This window comes from Gopherus flavomarginatus, chromosome 1, assembly GCF_025201925.1.
Source record: "Gopherus flavomarginatus isolate rGopFla2 chromosome 1, rGopFla2.mat.asm, whole genome shotgun sequence".
Classification (NCBI taxonomy): domain Eukaryota; kingdom Metazoa; phylum Chordata; order Testudines; family Testudinidae; genus Gopherus; species Gopherus flavomarginatus.
In genome coordinates this window covers 74,476,290-74,499,634 of record NC_066617.1, presented here as the reverse complement: position 1 = coordinate 74,499,634, position 23,345 = coordinate 74,476,290, and the positions used below count along the sequence as shown (strand labels likewise).

The 23,345-nt window shown below is 43.3% G+C and overlaps 1 protein-coding gene across 8 annotated transcripts in view; it reads left to right on the top strand.

Moving 5' to 3' along the window:
- Nucleotides 1-23,345, top strand: part of OSBPL8 (oxysterol binding protein like 8) — a 215,141-nt gene that overhangs the window by 119,514 nt on the left and 72,282 nt on the right. The window contains exon 1 of one of the 8 annotated variants that reach the window (XM_050934863.1): nucleotides 5,756-5,925. The exons of the other annotated variants lie outside the window; for them this stretch is intronic. Coding sequence (XP_050790820.1) covers nucleotides 5,781-5,925 — 145 coding nt within the window. The 5' untranslated portion in view covers nucleotides 5,756-5,780. Of the gene's footprint in view, nucleotides 1-5,755; nucleotides 5,926-23,345 lie in introns of those variants that run through there. 8 annotated transcript variants of the gene reach the window in all.

Here is a 23,345-nt window from a genome sequence, read left to right as displayed (position 1 = left end):
GCTTTTCAACCAAGCTTTCTTTTGCAAGTAAATCTCAGCAAAGCTGACCTACTTGAACCTGAACTGTTGCCCTGGAATTTCGCAAGTGTTGTGAAGACCAAAATTATTGAAACCTGAGTAGTGAACAAGTCTACACACTACTTCTGCTGGGAGGAGCTGAGGGACAGTGCAGTTGGTGAAACACAGGGATACAAATATGTACAAGCTGCAGAGAGCCTTGATGCAAATGCTTGTACTATAATCAGAAGTATCTAAGGAGTTATGCTTCAGCATAAATGGTACCTGGTTTGGAATTACTTAATGGTAGAGGAGAATATTTGGCAGGAGTAAATTGGTTTTCCTTTAGCAGACTATTAGCTCTGCTTTCAGAATGAATAGCATTGTGGCTCGGATGTCTGCTTTGTGACTCACGCTGGTGTCTGAAGGCAAGTATACCTCTAAAAGAGCCTGTTGATCCGTAGGAGAAAAATAGACTTCTCAATTATAGTGGCTTTTAAACTAAATGTAAAATATGCATGCTGTATAGAAACAATTTTGATGCATCTGACAGCTGCTAATAGTTGATTTTATTTCAAACACTTACATGATACATACTGCAGATTCATGTGAGTAACGTGAAATTATTTACAGATCTATTTTTGAGGAAGCCTGTTAGGTAATATTGCATGGTAGAATTGTCAGACCATATTCCTGTCAGAGACTTAATTGCTCCAGGGGTATTTCCCCCCACCTCCTCGGCTTTTACGGTGTTGATTAATTTAAAGTCTCTGTTTCAGGAACTGAAAGAAATTTTTTGCCTTTCTTTGTTTTTTTTATTTTATTTTTTTTAAGTATGGGTATTGCATAAGAGAATCTAAGCTGTGGCTGCTGCTGCACCAGTAGTAGCATGTCTTGATTGTATACTGAGCCTATGTGCTATATAAGCTAAGAATACTCTCTGAATGTAGTGTAAATTATTTAAAAGTTCTAATTTGCTCCGTAAGGGTATTCAGTCTGTGCTATTGATTTGGAGCTTAATTTGCATGCTTAGTATTAATACCTAATTCATCCAGAGAGCTTTCTTCTTTTTTGACCAACTCATGATTTTTTAATTGTAATTTTTTCCCTTATAAGAATAATTTTTTGTTAAAACCTAACCTTTTCTATAATGTATTGCTGTGCTGTTTACATACAAAGACCTTTAGATTGTGTCCATCCTGTGCACTCTGATTTAGTTCCATCCCAAGCAATCTTATAAAAGAATGTCTTAAGGAGAGGGTTATGACATATTTTTTCAGCTGGCTGAAAATAAATTTAAAAATAGATTTATTTCTAAAAAGAAAGCCCCAATTTAATTGCAAATACATATGGGGCATACATTGTATTCTTCAGAGAATGTCTTCAGTAGATTGCAATCTTCTTCACTATCTACTTTTTTCAAAGTAATCCTTATCGTACCCATTTCAGACCATCAGGTTTTTCTCCTCTGATATTCCTTGTTTTGTATAGTACCATGTTACCTTATTTTTCTTCTATAAATGATGTATTAAAATCAGAAGCTTGCTTGCATGACACATCTATAGTTACTGGTAAAAAGAATCTGAACAGTGTCTTATGGGCACAGATGCACTTCGGATTAAATGCATTCAGGATATAGAATGGTTATCACACAATTCATATTGAGTCATCTCCCACTCCCTCCTGTGAGTTGCCAGCAGATACACTTGGTTGTTTTGTTGGAATTTTGTAGTCTTGTCTCTTAGACTTTACATGAGGTGCGTAAATGATACCATCAATTTTATAATTGAGGTGACTCTGCGGGCATTAGATCCTGACGCTCAGGGATCTAGGAATCCTTTTAAATGCTCTTTGAATTTTGTTAATCAATTCTAGAGGTGCTGGCTTAGTAAATGTGCATTTTCCAAGTGATGATGGCACTTGCTGTGATTGGCATTCTGAATTTGTTCTGATGTGTTTAAAAAATAAAATATAAAAAATTTGCAACTTTTAAGCAAAGTTGTCATGTAGAAGATGGCCAGAATCTGAGCATTTACCAAGTTGTCCAAAGTGCTAAAGTGTCCCTCTCAGCAGAGGAGGCTGGTGCTGGTTGTGGTAAATTGAAAGGGTTTTTTAAAATTTGGGATGCTGAACATATTGAGACCAGAACATTCTGCTTTTCTAGCTTGTAGACTGCAGAACACATCTTGTACTTCTTATTGTCACAATATGGAGTCTGCTGAAATCTGGGCCTGGAACTAAGGCATCATAGGATGGAATGTTGACTACACTACAGGTGTTAGTTCCCATGTCCACCACAGTATAACAGCGCTGCAGCTGTATCAGGCACATTTTTTAAAATTTCCCTCTCCTTCCTCACCCAAGTGTACTACATTGAAATGCTGAAGCTAAGGGACATACATAAATAAGAAATACAGGTAAAGTTCACAAGTAATGAGTGTGATGCTGAAAAAAGTGGAGCGCTATTAAACACTTGTGGAAAATCCTACTAATAAATCTGAAGACTGTAAGGAATATAGGTTAGTGAAGTATAAGAGAAGAGAAAATGAAAACATGAAGCTGGGGAATCCACAGAATTCTCCTGTACTTCAAATAGTATTTTTATGCTGGATACATATGTTACATGTTAGTGCCAAAGAAAGCATCATCTTTGGTCAAAAGGGACATTTTAAAAACAGCAGACCAATAAGTGAGATTTTTCCATCTTCATGCTGAGTTAAACTAAGGGCAGTTGATTAAAATATGTGATATACACCAGTGGTTCTCAAATTAGGGCCGCTGCTTGTTTAGGGAAAGCCCCTGGCGGGCCGGGCCTGTTTGTTTACTTGCCACGTCTGCAGGTTTGGTCGATCGTGGCTCCCAGTGGCGGCGGTTCACCACTCCAGGCCAGTGGGAGCTGCAGGAAGTGCGGCCAGCACATCATTCAGAATCACCACTAAGCAGAAATAAACTCAAATACATTAGAATTCATTTGGAAATGTCTTAGAAATTTCTTACTTGTGGGATGAGCAAAATGGACAGATACAGGGGAAAAAACAAAATATTTAGATGGATCATTTCTATTTGAAGGCTTATGTTGGAGCATTTCGAAGCATGTTTGACAGTAAAGAGCATATGTCTCCACTTGCCTTTTGGCTGTAGAACTGCATCTAAGCTGTGCCATGCTTCCAACTACTAATAGCATGACTTGGTTTAGATGGCATGGTTCAAGCCAGTCATAGACATATGACTTTTCTTTTTTTGGTTAGTAATGTGAATGCACTGTGCTACAAAAACATTACATTCCTGCCTGCCGCATTCATTCCACAGTGAAATTGTACAGCTGTTACCTAGAATGATTTAAATCATTCTCAGACTATTTTTCCTTGCAATTTTAGAGAAAATTAAATGAATATCAACCCCTTTTTCAAAAAGGGAAAAGGTTAATGAGGTAGTGAAATGGGGTCACCAGAAGTAAAAGGTAAAGATAGGAGATCATAAAGGAGTAGTATCAAGAGTCATGTCACAGTTTTATCATTTAACAAGAAATATAAATTTTATTGTGGCAAATCAATGAAGTATGGTAGTTAATTGGAATAATGGGTATGAAAACTTGATCTTTGTATGTTGCTGAACTGAATCATTCAGCATTTAGCAAGGTTCTGGCACACTTAGCATTCATGTTATCCTTGGGTATTTTGGAGCTGTGGTTTCTGTGGATGGCACATGAGTTGGGTATTTCAGTCACAATCCTTCTTTAATGCCTGCCTTGCCTTTGGCGTGTGCTAGAAATTATTAGGCTGTTAAGAGGACTGAGCATTTTTTCACAGTTCACAGCATCACAGGGAGTAGTAGAGCTACAATTATTTTTCTAAATCGAAAGACATTTTTATGTGCCACATACATACTTTGCACTGTTACAGCTCCGTTTAACAGCCATTGTAGGGACAATAGAATACTGCAGGCTGCTGTGTTTAGGTGTGACCCAGTGAGACAATGTGACATGAGGATGCTTAGCACCCCTCAAAATGGGAGTGACTGAGCATTAATTACAAACTGTTTTATCATTAACTTGATTTTGAGAATGGCTTCCTCCAGTGAAGGAGAAATAGCCTTTGTGTGAGGAAGGAACCCAACTGAGCTAACTGTATATTTGTTTCTTTTGCATTGTCTAATTAAAATGAACCAGGTTTTATAATGACTTTTGTCTCAGATGCTGTATAGTAACAAAATGGAACCAGCAGAAAAGTGCCTAGCAGTGAAGAAAATTAACTTGTGGGAGTGGATGTGTTTAAAAAACTAAACTGCTTAGTGGTTACTGACAATTTGAATGGTGTTGATTGTTAGGTATGGGAAACAGGAGAATTGGCCATATAAAATCACTGGTAGGGAGAAGGAAAAGGATTGGTTGCTTTACGTGCCATAGTTACAGCAGGTAAGGTTTGGTTCATCAGGTTACTACTATAAGGTCAGCTCAGAGTTCTTAAATGGTTTTTGTAAGTGAGTTTTGTCCTCCTTTGGTTAACTTGGCTGCTTCCATTGAAGTCTTAATTTTAGGTTTAAAAAGGTGATTAACTGAGCTGCTAGTCTTAATTATATTTATCGGCTGTAAGTGTTTCTGCATTAAGCAAACATTATGGTTCTTTTTATTTTTGTGGAGGTTATGTTGTGTTACTTGTTCATCAGAAATGTAGAAAGAAAAAGTTAACAGAAGGAAAAAATTAGAATAAAATACTTACTTGTTGCATAAAGTGTCTGATGGCTTAAAAATCAAAATAAGCAATAAGAATTCAGGTCAGTGTTAAGTTAACAGAAAAACCATCAGGTAGGGTTGTAGGATTGATTATTAAAAGTTTAACTAGACAGACATTAAACGAGCCTGATTTTCAGGAAGTTCTAAGCACTTGCCCTCTGAAAGCCAGGCATCTCTAATGTGTGTCCAGTTAGACATTCAAAAGTGGAAGTACTTAAAATCCCTATTCTTTTAAGAATGCTTAAGCCACTACTAGTTTTCAGAATTGATATACGTTTCGTGAATTGTTAACTGTTAGCAAATGGGACTATCCTTTGTTAACATGTAGACTTAAAAGGTTTATACTGGATTATTGTTTGGAGAGACTATCAAAATGCATCTCTCGCTTTGAATTGTAGCTTTTATTTTAATTTAGAATCCACAGTAATCATAGGTGACAAACAGTGAATAGCAGGAACCTAAACTAAAAGTAGAATTTAATCACTGTTATATAAAATAAAGCATTGGCTCCCTTTTCCAGTACTCATGGTAGCATATTTTGAAATGAAGTGTCAAATAGGAAATCCACATTACTACATTAGATCATGAGTTGATCTTTATACAGTATAAGTTTGGGGCCTGGGAGACAAGCAGGCAGCGGAATCTATTTAACAAATCCATCTGAAACCCTAAGTAATGACAGTTGCCTAGTGCCCAGCGAGCAGTGCTGAACAGCAGCCTGACTTGAGATATACTGATTGAATTAAATGTGAAATATTGCTGAAGTAGGATGGTGATTGGGGGGGAATATCCGTTCCACTTTCAGCTCATTAAGAGAATCTGCAGCAGCATAATTTGAGCCTATAATATCTCTGTTTATTGCTGATTTTGACATCATCTGGTATCTCCTCACATCAGAGTGTGTGTATGTATGTCCTTTGTGTCTGTTCCCTTTGGATCTTACTAATCAGAATGTGAGGTAAAAGTCTGTTACTGCAACGTTCTTGTTCCAACCAGCTAATGCTAACCAGCTGTCTGAGTGAACATAATCCTTACACAGACCATCTAACTCATGAAGGAAGAGGGTCCACTGCGACGTAGGTTTTCTTCATGTGCTGGGGTTTCGCCTGGTGTGTTTCCTGCACGATCTGATGTCCGAAAACTTGTCCGGAATGCTTCGTTTGGAGGATACAATGAAATATCTCCTGCTTTACCAGGTTTGTTTTGTCTCACTCTTGCTCAGTAGATCTTGATCTTAAAACAAAAAACAAAATTTACAGTCCCAAATCCATCAATTTAGGTGAAAGCCCTTTACTAAGATGTTGGTATTACAGTAACTAGAATGAATATTCCAAACATATTTCTGGATGAAATCGGATTGTGGGAAGATATGTGAGTAAATAAACTAGCTTGTTTCAGAAAGAACATAAGTGTGTCTGCCTAAAAGGGATTCTGTGCATGCTTGATAGACAATGTGGTGCTTTGTTTTGATTTGCATACAGGATGCAGTTTTTTGCAGCTGAAAAATTGTATGATGGGGAGAGAATATCCCCAAACGACTCTTAAAGTGAGAGACAGAGGTTTTTAAACTGTGTAGTTTTTAACAGCTGCATGGTAACTGCTGCAAAGTTCACACACAATTTCAGTAGTCTTGCTTAGAATGACAAGTCAAGAAGCTGAGTTAAGGCTAAAGTTTTATTCTTAATCACAACCCCCCTCTTTTAGTATCGCAGAGGTCTCCAGTAAATGACTTTATATAGGATGGATTGAATCTCATCTGGGTCAAACATTTTGACCTGTTCTGATAGGTGAAAGTGTGCATTGAAAAGTGTTAATTAATAATAAAATAATGAGTTGTGGTGGAATTTTAAAAAACTTTTCATTGTACGTCTACATAAGTGTGATTCAAATCAGTATTAATGGGCGTATAGTCCTATATTATACTTCAGGAAACTTTAGACTTTAAAAATTCTATTTCCAAGCATTGTCAGTCTGAAGTGCAATTCTGCTTTGAAAGTTGCAATGTAAAAATGGCCATTCTGGTGGCGGGGGCAGGGGTGTGAAACATTTAATTTTGTTAGGTTATCTCCATAGAGCCAGGAGAGCTGGAAGAGGAAGCTATTTCATTCTTTGTTTTCCCTCAACAGAATAGCTGGCTAAGTTGCAGTTCCTTTCATCTGTGTAAATCCATAGAGGACAGTTGGGTTGCTGAATGTCACTGAGGGGCAACTTCTTAACACTCAAGTTATGCCAGCTGTCACTGATGGCCTGATTTTGCTTGCAGAACCTTTACTACAAGTGAAGGTAGACAAGAAGAAAAGAACACAATAGGATTCCCCAGGCCTAGGCTGAATCTGCAGGGCTGGAAATTAGAGAAATCCGCTTTTACTTATAAACCAAACTCATACGGTAATCAGAGAGACAAGAAATATGGACCACGGAGCACCATTTTAAGTCTTTTTGCCTAGAGTAGGACTGCACATTAAGTGTTATCTTTGACCATTACTTCGACAATAACTTTTTTTTTTAAATAAGACAAATGGAAAAGATGGGTCCTACTTTGATGAACTAGACCAGGGGTTCTCGCAACAAATTTTTTGTTGGCCTTAGAGTGCAGCCACCAACTCTTGCTGGTGGTTGCGCTGACAATTTTTCCTAAAATACTTTAGGAAAAACAAAATAAATATGCACATATACATATCCAAATAATTGTAATTTATTTATGTAGGGTTTTCTTCAAACTCAGTAATAAAAATAATTTACATTTGTCTCTATTCTTTACTGGACCTAAACAGAACAGAAACACAAATAAGGCACTTTGCATGTTCTTGTCTTTTTGTTGTTGTTTCTTTTGCTTTTTTTGGTTATGCTTTCTCCCCTTCTCCCCAAGACTTGCTAACTGGTAAGTCTTCTTCTGTGATAAGTGATATTTATATGTTTGTTAATATCACTTTTCACAGCAGAATTACTCAGCCCTGGGACAAATTAAGCCTTGGATGGGGAGGAAGGCAGTGGAGCCCAGGGACAGTGGTGGGGTGTGGTGAGCCTGGGCCAGAGCCTGCCACCGTCTGTATGGAGCCCGAAGTCCAGTGGCCGAAGCCTGCCTCCCCTACCCCTGGGAAAGTGGTGAATTCACCAGCTATCTGCACCTCCAGAGTTTGTGTCTCTGGAGGTGAGGCAGGGTCCAACCACTGCTGGCAGCCCTGGGAGAGGGCCACTGCTTTGCATCCCCACCTCACTTCATGAAACCCCAAGAGGCTGTGACTGCAGTAAAAGGCACTGGTGGCCACATGCAGCCACAGAGACTACATTTGAGAAACACTGATTTAAGAAGTCTGTGAGAATTACACACACAACGGATTTGTACCTTTATGAAGCTCTTGGTATGTCTTGTGTAAATACCTATTTAGGTAATGCATCTACCTCACTTGATGGGATAACCTTTCGATTTGTTATGTAAATAGCTGTTTATGCATACATGGAAAACACCTGGTATAAAACAAGCATATGTAGCTAAAGTCCTGAGGAAATGCCTTGGGGGGAAAAATAGTTACTATGGACTTACTGAATTCATTTTTTCAAAGCAAAATCTTATTTAGAGAAATTAGTAACCAAAGTTGTTGTTTTTCATTATACAGTTACCAATTTTATTTTACTACTACAGCTTGCTGATCATGCAACACTTGATACTACTTGGTTGTGGGGAAACACCCAGGAGTTGAGTATTCACACTGTAGCGTTTGCCAGTGTGTGCTTCCTGCATTGTTCCAGACAAAACCTGTTGTTCCAGAGCTGAATATGCTGTTTCCCTTTTATGTCCCATAGCCTTCTCCAGTGCTGCTACCTTCCCTGAAGCATAGCTCATATAATTCTTTTGAGAGTGCTTAATTCTTCAGTTCAGTTTATTATCTTTCAAAGCTGTTTATTGCATCCACTCCTCAAGTTAACCTGCTGCTTATCTTGATGTGTCAAAGTTGACAGCCTTGTCACTCAGTTGACTTTAGATGATCTTCCTGATTTCTTCATTTATGCTTTCATTTTTGCATTGGTGCACGTATGAATTTCAGAATTAAAAACATCATAATAAGTGACAGTTCTTCTTCGAGTGCTTACTCATATCCATTCCAGTAGGTGTGCGCGCGCTGCGTGCACGTTCGTCGGAGACTTTTACCCTAGCAACACTCAGTGGGCCAGCAGGGCTCCCCCTGGAGTGGCGCCGCCATGGCGCCGGTTATATACCCCTGCCCGCCCGCCACTCCTCAGTCCTTCTTACCGCCCGTGTCGGTCGTTGGAACTGTGGAGCGCAGCTTGCTGTTCTCCACCTCCCTAGCGATTCACTCGTCTTCTCTTATATTGTATATAGTTCGATCTTTCAACTGTAGTTAGTTATTGTTGTTTAGTAGTTTTGTTTGGTGTATTGTAGATAGTTTAACGGGATTGGGGGTTAGCCCCTTCCCCGACTCCGGTACCGGGCTCATGCCCGGCTCACCGGGCTTCAAACCGTGAGCGGTCTGTCGTAGGCCGATGCCCACTGGTGACCTGCACGACGCCTGCCTTAAGTGCTTGGGCGAGGCTCATTTGACAGATAAGTGCCGTATCTGTAAGGCTTTTAAGCCCCGAACTAAAAAAGAGTGGGACGTTTGCCTCAAGCAGTTATTGATGGAGTCGGTGCTGACTCCCCAGTCCTCGGCACCGGCACCGAGAACAACTGCTTCGTCAGCACCGGAGCATACCTCTTCAGTGAAGACTCCGAGTCACCGACCTTCTCTGGCACCAGCTTCTGCCTGGCACCGCTCACTCTCACGCGCAAGCCTCCTGTGGCTGCTATATCCGCACCGCAGTCAGAGCGCTTAGCCAGGCCGGACCGCCCGGCACTGCCATCTGCCGCGGCACCGACTTCCACTGCACCATTGATTCCGGCCTCGGAAGAGCCGTCGAGTCTGGTGCCTACCAGCTCCCCAGCGCAGGCCGTGGTTGAGCTTGTCATGCCCTCCACTCTGGAGACGTTCTCCGCGGCACGGGACCTGATTGCCTTAACGGAGCCTGAGCTACCTCGACCACCGGCACCGCCGGTGCGGGTCCCTCAATCCACAGGCAAGCCGGCACTTGTAAGACCTTCTTCGCCCGGTACCATGGGACTTCGTCGCTCTCGGTCCCGGTCCCGCAGATGCTCACGGTCCCGCCATCGATCTTGGTCCCGCGGCTGCTCGCAGTCCCGATACCATTCCCTGTCGCGGTACTGGTCGTACTCGTGGTACCGCTTGAGGTCCCAGTCGCCGTCCAGGTAGTACCGGCACCGTTCCAGATTTCGTCATCACTCGCGGCACCATGCTTCCTGCAGCCGATCTCGGTACGACGATTCCCGGCACCGGTCGACCTCCCGGCACCACGCTGGTCGCAGGTCCCGGTCGCGCTCTCGGCACCGCTCCCCGACACCCCGTAGGGATGGTTCCAGTGGACGCAGGGACCATCACCTCACGGTCTCCGCCCCGCCATGGCCATCTCATCAGCCATCAATCCCCTCCCATGGGGAATCGGACAATCAGCAGGACCCTCATCAATGGTCCTTTTGGACACCTTGGGCCTACCATCAGAGCCAAGGTGCCCTACATCTGCCACCGCGCTCTGGCCCTTCCGAGCATAGGGCGCCAGAGGCCACGGTGAGCAGACCTCCTCCAGCGAGTACAGAACATCTCCCAGCGCAGGTCTCGGACTTTCAAGAACCACCCCAGGACGTTCCACAGGACCAGGAGTCACTTCAAGATCCATTGGTCCCCGAGGTCTCTTCCTCTTCTTCACCAGATGAGGCAGTAGCGGGGACGGCCTCATCTGGACCGCCCCCAATCGACCTTCGGTCGCACCAGGACCTCCTCCGCTTGGGTCGCTCTTAACATAAACCTACCTGTGGAGGAAGTTCCTGAAGTGGAAGACCCAGTCGTCACCATACTATTGGCGGAGGCTCCGACAAGGGTGGCCCTCCCCTTTATTCGCACCATACAGGCTCGGGCAGATACAATCTGGCAAACCTCGGCATCCGTACCACCTACTGCCAAGAGGGTCGAACGCAAATATATGGTTCCATCCAAGGGGTACGAATACCTATACGTACACCCTCCTCCTTGTTCGTTAGCAGTCCAATCCGTCAACAAACGAGAGCGCCATGGCCAACAAGCCCCTGCACCTAAATCGAGGGAGACCAGGCGCATGGACTTGTTGGGAAGGAAGATCTACTCCGCGGGAGGCCTCCAGCTCAGGGTGGCGAATCAGCAAGCCCTCTTGAGTAGATACAATTATAACACCTGGGAGGCAATAGGGAAATTTGTAGAGCTAGTCCCGCAGGATTCCCGCCAGGAGTTCTCAGCTCTACTGGAGGAAGGGAAAAAAGTTACAAGGACCTCCCTCCAGGCCTCGTTAGATGCCGCTGATTCGGCAGCTCGAACTGTCACCTCTGGGATTGCTATGAGGCACATATCGTGGCTGCGAGCGTCGGGTCTGCCACCCGAGCTGCAGTATACCATACAGGACCTACCCTTTGATGGTCAGGGCCCTTTTTCCCAAAAGACGGATCCTCGCCTTCAGGGTTTGAAGGACAACCGCGTGATCATGCGTTTCTGGGAATGCATACGCCGCAGACTGAGGCGATCTTTCCACTCACAACCCCAGCACCCCTATCCCCCACCTCGGCCAAGACAGGACTTCTCCAGAAGGAGAGGCCGTACTTCCCGGAGATGCCAGTCTGGCCTACAAAGGGGTAATAACTCCGGCCCCACCAACCACTGGCGGGACCGAAGCCAAACTTTTGATGGTGCGCCCAAGAGCACTGTACCAGTTACCTCCCAGGATCCTTTTCAGTTCGCCAACTGCCTTGCCGCATTCTTCCCTGCATGGTCTCAGCTAACATCGGACCGCTGGGTTCTCAGCACGGTGGAGTGTGGCTACTGTCTTCAGTTTATTTCGTCACCCTCCCTCCTCGTCCCTCTTCAGGGACCCCTTTCACAAGCAACTCCTTCTGCAGGAAGTTTCGAGGCTCCTTGCTTTGGGAGTTATAGAGGAGGTTCCAGAGGAGGAAAGGGGTTCTATTCCAGATACTTCCTAATTCCCAAGGCGAAAGGGGGCCTCCGGCCCATCCTGGACCTGCGAGCTCTGAACAAGTTCATCACGAAGTTCAAGTTCCGCATGGTATCCCTGGGAAACATTATACCCTCCCTGGATCCCGGAGATTGGTACACTGCTCTCGACATGAAGGACGCATATTTTCATATCGCGATTTACCCTCCACACAGAAGGTTCCTTCGTTTCGTGATAAATCGTCAACACTACCAATTTGCAGTCCTTCCCTTCGGCCTCTCCTCAGCCCCTCGAGTGTTCACAAAGTGTATGGCGGTAGTCGCCGCCTACCTCCATCGCCGTCGAATCCATGTTTTCTCATATCTCGACGACTGGCTTATTCGAGGGACCTCCAAGGCTCAGGTTACCGCACACGTAAACGTCATCAAGTACCTATTCTCCCACCTAGGTCTGATCCTCAACCTAGACAAATCCATTCTGCTTTCTACTCAGAGAATAGAATTCATTGGGGCCATGCTGGATTTGAATCTTGCAACGGCCAGTCTACCTCCACAGAGGTTCCAGGCTATAGTCTCCCTCATCCAGGGACTACAAGCCTTCCCAACAACCTCTGTCCATACCACCCTCGCTCTACTCAGCCACATGGCTGCGTGCACTTTCGTGACAAAGCACGCAAGACTCCGCATGCGCCCTCTCCAGACTTGGCTTGCCTCAGTTTATCATCCGCGCAGGGATGCCCTGGACATGATAGTCGCGATCCTACCAAAAGTGCTGGACTCCTTCAACTGGTGGCTGACACCCTCCCTGGTGTGTGCCGGTCGCCCGTTCCACCCACCGCAGCCTTCGGTGTCTCTAACGACGGACGCTTCATCCCTGGGCTGAGGTGCACACCTAGGGCACCTTCACACCCAGGGCCTTTGGTCCTTGCAAGAACTGAGTCTGCATATCAATGTCCGCGAACTGAGAGCAGTCAGATTGGCGTGCCAGACCTTCCAACACCATCTACAGGGCCGTTGTGTTGCGATTTTCAAGGACAACACAACGGCCATGTATTACATAAACAAACAAGAGGCACACGGTCTTCCCCCCTTTGCCAAGAGGTGATGCGACTGTGGGACTTCTGTATAGCCCACTCGATAAACCTCGTAGCCTCCTTCCGGGAGCCCAGAACTCTCTCACGGATCACCTGAGCAGGTCCTTCCTGTCCCACGAATGGTCCATCCATCCGGACATCCTTCTTTCTGTATTCCGGAAGTGGGGCTTTCCCCAGATAGACCTATTTGCCTCCAGGGAGAACAGGAAATGCCAGGTGTTCTGCTCCCTTCAGGGCCGCTCCCCAGGCTCTCTGTCGGAAGCGTTCCTGATCCCCTGGAAAGGACGTCTTCTCTATGCCTTTCCACCCTTTCCCCTAGTCCACAGAGTCCTGCTCAAGCTCCGCAGGGACAGGGCCAGGCTGATCCTAATCACTCCAACATGGCCGAGGCAGTACTGGTATTCCATGCTGCTCGACCTATCCCTAACGACTCCGATACCACTGCCACTCTGCCCAGATCTTATAACGCAGGACTTCGGCAGGCTTCACCACCCGGACCTGCAGTCCCTGCACCTGACAGCGTTGCTGCTGTCTGGTTGAACCAATCCGAGCTCCGCTGCTCTGCCCAGGTTCAACGGGTCCTTTTGGGAAGCAGAAAACCCTCCACGAGGGCGACATACCTCGCCAAGTGGAAGCGGTTTTCTCTTTGGTGTACACAGCGTTCCCTAGTTCCTGAGGCCGTTTTGGTCCCTATTGTCCTGGACTTCTTGTGGTACCTCAAGGAACAAGGCTTGGCACTCTCTTCAATAAGAGTGCATTTAGCCACAATCTCCACCTTCCATCCGGGGGAGTCGAACAGTTCCACCTTCTCTCACCCGATAGTTTCGTGGTTCCTTAAGGGCTTGGAGCGCCTCTACCCGCCGGTTAAGCCTCCTTCCCCTACCTGGGATCTCAACCTTGTCCTGACTCGGCTCATGGCCCCACCCTTTGAGTCGTTAGCCACTTGCTCGCTGCTGTACCTGTCCTGTAAGATGGCCTTCCTGGTAGCTGTCACATCAGCCAAACGGGTTTCGGAGCTCCGTGCTTTAATGGCAGACTCCCCATGTACAATCTTCCACAAAGATAAGGTACAGCTACGCCCACACCCAGCTTTTCTTCCCAAGGTGGTCTCTGCCTTCCATATTAATCAAGATATTTTTCTACCGGTCTTCTTCCCGAAGCTGCATGCATCACGCAGGGACCAACAGCTTCACACCCTGGATGTCCGCCGAGCCCTCGCCTTTTACATCCAGAGGACAAAACCCTTCAGACGCTTACCTCAGTTATTTATAGCACTGGCGGAGCGTATGAAAGGTATGCCTAGGCTCTCATCATGGGTAACGTCCTGTATCCGGACGTGCTATGACTTGGCCCACGTCCCGATTGGCCGTCTCACCGCCCACTTGGGCTCAAGCCTCGTCGACCGCCTTCCTGGCGCACATTCCCATCCAGGAGATATGCCACACAGCTACCTGGTCGTCAGTGCATACATTCACATCTCACTATGCGCTCGTTGCGCAATCAAGAGACGATGCCGCCTTTGGCTCAGCAATCTTACATTCCGCAACGTCTCACTCTGACCCCACCGCGTAGATAAGGCTTGGGAATCACCTACTGGAATGGATATGAGCAAGCACTCGAAGAAGAAAAGACGGTTACTCACCTTTGTAACTGTTGTTCTTCGAGATGTGTTGCTCATATCCATTCCACACCCGCCCTCCTTCCCCACTATCGGAGTAGCGGGCAAGAAGGAACCAAGGAGCGGCAGGCCGGCGGGGGTATATAACTGGCGCCATGGCGGCGCCACTCCAGGGGGTGCCCTTCCGGCCCACCGAGTGTTGCTAGGGTAAAAGTCTCCGAATGTGCACGCGGCGCGCGCACACCTACTGGAATGGATATGAGCAACACATCTCGAAGAACAACAGTTACAAAGGTGAGTAACCGTCTTTTCTTACATTTTGAATCATAATGGGTTTGGTGTTGGTATTAAGTAGGAATTAATTTCTTTTGTTTTTTTTTTCCCTTAAGCTTCCTACATGTGAAGGTTATTTGTTGTGAAATGCAAAATCAGCATATGAAATGATGCCCCTCTTCTTTTCTACTACAAGATTGATTGCAGGGTCTACTTGCACGTGCAGCATGAGAAGAAATGAAATTAACATAGTGATGAAATGCTTCATTTGCAAGGTTTAAGAGGTTAAACTCAAATTCAGTTTTAAAATGGCACCATATCATAAACTGTGTGCCAAAGATTACCTTGCTTAAACAAGGTAATGACTAATCCTTGCGCTTTTTTAAAATCAGCTTTCTGTAGAGGGCAGAAGAAATATACTTTCTGGAGGACTTGTTTAGTCAAGAAAATATTGTCTTAAATATACAAACTAATATCTCCTCATTGTGTTCTAAATAGATTTTTAAAACATCAGAGCTCTTGGTTATCAGTTTAATTAATATGTAACTACTAAACTCTGCCTGCTGTTGTATAAAAAATACTGTCTTGCAATCAGTTGGGTCTCATTTAAGTGTGATAAGACTGTCAGTTATTAAAAAGAATAGCCCTAATGTTTATAATAGGCACTAAAATTAGCACCTGAACCAAAACCCATTGACTTCAGCGAGCTTTGGATCAGTCCCTTGGTGAGTTTGTAATCTGAGGGCCAGAACCTGGCCCATGCCAAATCTGCTTTGTTTTGGTCTGGTGGAGAAAAGCAAATTTAAATATTGCCTTAGTGGATTCCCTACAGAGATCCCACTAGTGGTGTATAGTCAGCCTGAAACCACTCACCACCTCCCCTCCCCTTACAACTCTCAGAATATGGCCTACGAGGGAAGAGGCTGTTGGGAGTGCAGCAGTGCCCTGGCCACTATTCCTGGCTGCTGTAACAACCCCTTGGAGATCATTGCAAGCTAGGCTTAGGTTAGAGCAGCTTTTAGACTCATAGACTCATAGGTCAGAAGGGACCAATCTGATCATCTAGTCTGACCTCCTGCACAAGGCAGGCCACAGAACCCCACCCATCCAATATTATAACAACCCCTATCCCAGGACCGAGTTATTGAAATCCTCAAAATTGGTTTGAAGACCTCGAGCTGCAGAGAAACCACCAGCAAGTGACCCGTGCCCCACGCTGCAGGGGAAGGCGAAAAACCTCCATGGCCCCTGCCAATGCGCCCTGGAGGAAAATTCCTTCCCGACCCCAAATATGGCGATCAGCTAAACCCTGAGCATGTGGGCAAGGCACACCAGCCAGCACCCAAGAAGGAATTCTCTGCAGCAACTCAGTTCCCATCCCATCCAACATCTCCCTGCAGACCATTGAGCAGACCTATCTGGTGGTAATCCAAGATCAATTGCCCAAATTAACGATCCTATCATAACATCCCCTCCATATACTTATCAAGCTTTGTCTTAAAGCCAGGAAAGTCTTTTGCCCCTACTACTTCCCTCGGAAGGTTGTTCCAGAACTTCACTCCCCTAATGGTTAGAAACCTTCGTCTAATTTCAAGTCTAAACTTCCTAATATCCAGTTTATACCCATTCGTCCTCGTGCCTACATTAGTACTAAACTTAAATAATTCCTCTCCCTCCCTAACGTTAACCCCCCTGATATATTTATATAGAGCGAGCATATCCCCCCTCAGCCTTCTTTTAGCCAGGCTAAACAAGCCAAGCTCTTTGAGTCTCCTTTCATAAGGCAGTTTTTTCCATTCCTCGGATCATCCTTGTAGCCCGTCTCTGAACCTGTTCCAGTTTGAATTCATCCTTCTTGAACATGGGACACCAGAACTGCACACAGTATTCCAGATGGGGTCTCACCAACTCCTTATATAACGGTACTAACACCTCCTTATCCTTGCAGGAAATACCCCGCCTGATGCATCCCAAAATCGCATTTGCTTTTTTAACAGCCGTATCACATTGGCAACTCATAGTCATCCTGCTATCAACCAGTACCCCAAGGTCCTTCTCCTCCTCCGTCGTTTCCAACTGATGCGCCCCCAACGTATATCCAAAATTCTTATTATTAATTCCTAAATGCATGACCTTGCACTTTTCACTATTGTATTTCATCCTATTTCTATTACTCCAGTTTACAAGGTGGTTCAGATCTTCCTGAATAGTATACCTGTCCTTCTCCGTGTTAGCAATACCCCCCAGCTTTGTGTCATCCGCAAACTTTATTAGCACATTCCCGCTCTTTGTGCCAAGGTCAGTAATAAAAAGGTTAAATAAGATCGGTCCCAAAACCGATCCTTGAGGGACTCCACTAGTGACCTCCTTCCAGCCTGACAGTTCACCTTTCAATACGACCCTCTGGAGTCTCCCCTTTAACCAGTTCCTTATCCACCTTACAACTTTCATATTCATTCCCATCTTTTCCAATTTAACTAACAGTTCCCCGTGCGGAACCGTGTCGAACGCCTTACTGAAATCTAGGTAAATTATATCTACCGCATTTCCTTTATCTAAGTAATCTGTCATCTTCTCAAAGAAGGAGATCAGATTGATTTGACATGATCTACCTTTAGTAAATCCGTGTTGCAATTCGTCCCAATTACCATTGACCTCTATGTCCTTAACTACTTTCTCCCTTAAAATTTTTTCCAAGACCTTACATACTACAGACGTCAAGCTAACAGGCCTATAATTACCCGGATCACTTTTATTCCCTTTCTTAAAAATAGGAACTACATTAGCAATCCTCCAGTCATAGGGCACAACCCCCGAGTTTATCGATTGCTTAAAAATTCTCGCTAACGGGCTCGCAATTTCACGCACCAGTTCCTTTAATATCCTCGGATGGAGATTGTCCGGGCCCTCCGACTTCGTCCCATCGAGCTGTTCAAGTACGGCCTCTACCTCAGTTGCGGTAATATCCACTTCCATATCCACATTCCCGTTTATCATCCCTCCATCATCGCAAGGTTCCTCACTAGTCTTATTAAAAACTGAGGCAAAGTACTTGTTTAGATGTTGGGCCATGCCTAGGTTATCCTTAACCTCCATTCCATCCTCAGTGTATAGCGGCCCCACTTTTTCTTTCTTTGTTTTCTTCTTATTTATTTGGCTGTAGAACCTTTTACTGGGGGTGAACTTGACCCTGCTTTAACTTGAATCTGCTTTAACTTATCCTGGGGGTGAACCTGCAGCTCTGAGATCAGGGGAGAGTTAAGTTTGTCATCTTTGCCATCCCACTTGGTACTGTGCTAATAAGTATATCTCAGCCAGACCCAAGGATTGGTCTCATGAGCACAAAGTGGGATGTGATTCTTAAATCTGAATTGATTCACACATTGGGACAGAAGAACTCAGAGTATTTTGTTCTTAGCATTATAGTTTTTATATTGAAATGGACACAAGGACTTTTAAGGCTGACACATCTGTCTGCGCATATCTTCTTCTTTTGAAAGATATACTTTAAGTTTCTATTTAAACAGGGCTCAGTGTGCAGAATATTTAAGTATACTCAAGAAACCAGTTACATGAAAATGAAAGAAGAAATTAAAAAGATGAACTGAAAACTGTCAGTGATTGATATTGGAGAGCTTGAGACCTGGGTTAATTTTAAACACTGCTTCCAGCCCCTCTGGCATTGTCAGTTCCAACCTCAGACAGTGACCTCAAATGCATTTTGCCTTAGCATTTAGTACCACAAAATGCAGATTTCCAGTGCCTTAAGGGCTAACAGAAATATAAATATAGCAATAACACAGAGCATTATGTTCAAACAGATGGATCCTCCTCTGTTATGCCGTGTTATCTCCGTCAAGATTTTATATGCATGTATAGATAAATTCACAGTGTATGGCTGATGGAAAAAACAGGTATATTTTTGTCTACAATAACAAAAAACTAATATACCCTCTAACACAAATTGTTCAGGAAGGTAATAAGTCAAGGGAGCAGCTAATCAGAATATAGTATCTACGAAGTGAAATACATATTGACTACAGAGTTTTGGCTAACAAACAATTTTAGGGTTATTTTGGTACAAATCTTCTTGAATGCATTAGACTACTAGTGCTTCTGTTAAAATAAGCTTAAAATACACAGATGCTTCCATTGTATGAGAATACATGGCAAAAGTAGTGTTTTACTTTATAAGGCTGTGACTAGGTTAGGGGTAGAATACTACATTTTATATAGACCATTTTCATAACACCAAGGAGAAAAATCTGAAGAATATATTTAGTAGAAGTTTTAAAAAGCTGCCTTACTGTTGCTGGAAAAGAGAACGCCAAGGCAACACAATGCTGGGATACACAACTATGCAGGGGTTTTATTGGTAATGGAACAAAGCTCTTTACTGCAAAGGTTCAAAATCCGGGACAGTGTCTTAAATAGCAAGCGGAGTACAATAGTTTTGCTTTGGTTAATTTTTAAAGTTTTTAATTGTTCAATAGAATAGTAATGGTTTGAAACAAGTAATACAAATTAATTTGGTACAACTGAACACTGAAGAGAGAAGAAACCTGAAGCATGAAAATGGAGTTCAAATAAAAAAGGTTACAGTGGATCAGATAGCATCCTACTTTCCTGTAATTCCTCATGTCCAAATTGATGTATGCAGTTTTCATTTGTGCCTGATGTAGCTAATTAAATCTATGGAACGCTTTAGGAAAGTTTATTGTGTGTGTATATGTATGTATATAAAATTAAGTTCTTAAAGCTGTCATCCTTTAACGGGAAGCTGTGAATTTATAGCTGCTATTCTCTTAATCACAATTTTTGATGTTAAACATTGTTGTTAATTCAACGTATTATGTCTTTTTGTAATTAAGATAGTCATTTTCTGTCCCTTTCTCCATTAACTTTTCTGCTTTAACATCCCAAAATGTCAAACTTAAAGATGGGTGAGGTAATATCTTTTATTGGATCAACTTCTGTTGGTGTCCGAGACGAGCTTTTGAGCCCAGAACCTGAAGAAAAGCTCTGTGTAAGCTCGAAAGCATGTCTTTCTCATCAACAGAAGTTGGTCCAATAAAAGATATTACTTCACCCCATCCTGTCTCTCTAATATCCAGAGACCACTATGGCAACAGCACTGTATAAAACTTAGATTAGTCTCTTATTCTGTGTGTACTGGATAGAAATATGTACTTGTCTAAATTGTTGCTTTAGTTGAGTGACTTAGAAAATTTATTTTGGTTGTCTTAAATTTTCAGGAAGCTGGGTTCCTTAAATTTTAAATTATGTGCCTTCACAGTCCATATCAAATATCTAATTTTTTTTTTTTAAGGCCAGAAGGAACAGTTATCAGGAGTAGCAAAAGCTCCCTTAAAGTGCAGGTGGCGACTTGTGCCAGAACAGTAGCCCCCAACTCTGTGCCACCTCTTCTCTCTTCCACCCCACCCCATTGTTTGTCTTTATGGCATAGCCTTCCCATTTCTAAAAATGATGGGGCCATGACCTTGCCTCCTCCCATTCTGGCTCCTCTGACCATTATGATCTAGTCTGAGCTCCTGCACAATAGACCATAGAATTTCACCTAGTCATTTCTGTATTGAACCTAATGACTTCTGGTTGGACTAGAGCATATTGTCTCAGAATGACATCCAATTTTGATTTAAAGACTTACAGTATCTGAAAATCCACTGTGTTGACTGGTAGATTGTTCCAGTGATTAATCCCTCACTGTTTAAAAATGTGCACCTTCTATCCAGTTTCAGTTTTGTTTATATTAAACTTCCAGTCATTCTATCTTGCTGTGCTCTCTTATTTTAAATTAAAGATCCCTCTACTACAATTTTCTCCCAGTGTAGGGACGTACACACTGTGATCAACCTTCCATTTAACTATTGCTGTTACCTGGGCGCTGCACTCCATGATCTAGTGGACAGGATGACTTGTAAATGAAGGGTTTTAATAGCCTTCTGTGAGCCACTTAATGGGAAGATATACAAGGAATACAGTTGTCTGTGCACAAAGAGTATTTAGAATGTCATGTCCTTTTAAATTAGTACCCAAAAGGAATAAACTTATTTTTAATATACTGAAATGTGACACCCTCAAAGTTAGTTGACAAAAATGTGAATTTATGTTTTTGGCTACCAAATCAGAACAGAGAGAACTATAGCAGTTCTTGCATAACTTGGACATTCTTTATATGAAATGATTTAGGGCAGTGGTTCTCAAACTTTTTTTTCGCGGACCTCTTGAAAATTGCTGAGGGTCTCGGCGGACCACTTAATGTTCTTTCCGAATGTTGTTTGTACCATTAACTGACAATTGTAAAGTTCTTTGGATAAAAGTGCTATATATTAAAAAAAAAAAACACCTTTAATTGTTTTTTTGTTCTACAAATAAAAGCATACAACTCATATGTTAATATCGGTAGTCTTACCTTTCTAATGTGATGGATGTGTCCTCTCTCCCTCGCTGCAGCAGCCCCCGAGCTGGAGCTGGGAAGGAGAGGAGTTCTCTCCCTCTCCCTCTCCCCCACTGCAGCAGCCCCTGATCTGGGCCTGTGAGGAGTGGGGTCTCTCCCTGGCAGCCCCTGAGCTGGGGCTGGGGAAAGTCACCTCTTTCTTTGGCTGCTGCAGCCTTGCACGTCTAAAATTCCCTCCACCCCCTCTTCTCACCTCACTGCCTCCATCCTCCTACCCCCTGTTCCCCCCAGGCCACCACCTCACCTTACATGTATGTCTTGTGCAGGGTCCTAATTAGTGGAGCCATGCCTGCATGGCTCCATTAATTAGGTGAGTGGCCCTTCATTCTGTTTGTGTGCAGCCGCCCAGGCATGCACCTTAGAAGGAACTATCCATGGACTACCTGAATGGAGCTCGTGGACCACTGGTGGTGCATGGACCACAGTTTGAGAACCACTGATTTAGGGTTTCTCGTCAAGTTAGTTCCCATTTGAGGTTATTTTTTTGTCATGACTCCATGAGGAAATTTCTAGAAATGGATATTTGTGCTGGATCAGATCATTAAATGGTATCTGATATCTTTTAGGCATCATAAGCCCTGGAAGGATACAGATGCTGGGCCAGAGATGGGGTCTGGAAAATACTGGTTTCAAAATGATTTTACAAAAAGAAAAATTGTCCAACTTTACGGTGGTGGGGGGGATGGGACAATCTTCTTTTAGAATATGTATTTGGGGAGGGGAGGAGGAATGAACAACCCATCTTCTTGAGGGAGGCAGTGTATTTTTTTCCACAGGACCTTCCTATGTACCAGTGTCTCCACAATTCCTAATTCCTATGGCAGTCCTTCAGCCTGCAGGAGAGATATAGCCCATTGTAGTAATTACTACCCATGCAACATTTCTGTCTGGTAAACTAGCTTTCTTGTGGCCCAAGACTTTATGGTATATTTGCAGTCAAAATGGTGCAAGGCTTTTCATCTGGCTGGGTCTATTCTGAGGTATGCTCTTTCTGAGGTGACCTTTAAATTACCTGCGGTGTACCTAGGTGGTATAGTAACAGGTATATTTTGATATACTGAAATATATGCATCAGGATTTTTTTATTCTTGCACTGGAAAAAACTGTTCCAACAAAATGGAGCACTGGTATAATCTGTTGCAGCATCATCTCATCACCTGCGTGGCATTGACTTCTTCCACCACTTTATACTTAGAACATTTCATGCTGTAAAAGTGAAGTGTGCCATTGAGTTGTAGATTGACAGCTTTGACACTGATAAAAGCTCAGTGTTATTGCATAACTTACACACATAAAATATTGTAGATACAGAGGAGTGTCAACTTTTGTTTAATTTGTTTTAAAGTTAATATTGTATATATCGCATACACCATGTTGGACTCAAAATGTAAGCACATGTTAAGATGTGAAGCAATCTTTAATCTGGAGAAGAACTACAAAAGGGCAGTTCCGTCTATGTTGTGTGTGCACCTTCACATATTTTAAACATGTCAATTTAATGCTTATGTACAGTAGTTTGAAATATTTTAATGACCCTGACAAGGGAATTGGTGGTTTTTTGTTTTCCTCCTTGAATTTATATCTGAGACACCAAATAGCTAATAAGTTCCAACCAAAGTCTGGGCGGTGACACAATCTCACTATTTGGAATCTTCATTAGCATAAATCCTGGAAGGGTGCAGGTGCTGGTCCAGAGATGGACTTTGGAAAATACTGGTTTCTGTTCAAATGAAAAAGAAAAATTGTTCAACTTTGCAGTAGGAGGGAAGCTGCTTTTAAGGATTTACATTTGTCCAACTGTTTGCTATAATCATTAGTACAGGTATATTATGCATTTCAGGTGTTCATTTGGTAGTGAAAATTGTGACTTTGCATATTATTTTAATTTTAACCCTTTAGTCTGAAAAATTCACCTTTTTTCAATTAAGTTTTCCATGCTTGCCTATGCCTAAAAGTTAATTTAAAAAAAAAATGGAGCAAAATATCTTTGGCCAGCTTTGAGTCAAGCTTTCTTGTTTTCTTGTTTCTTTGTTTCTATTTAAAAACAAACAAAAACCAAAAAAACCAACATTTTTTCCAGTGCCAGGAAGTATCTGGAACCTGTAAT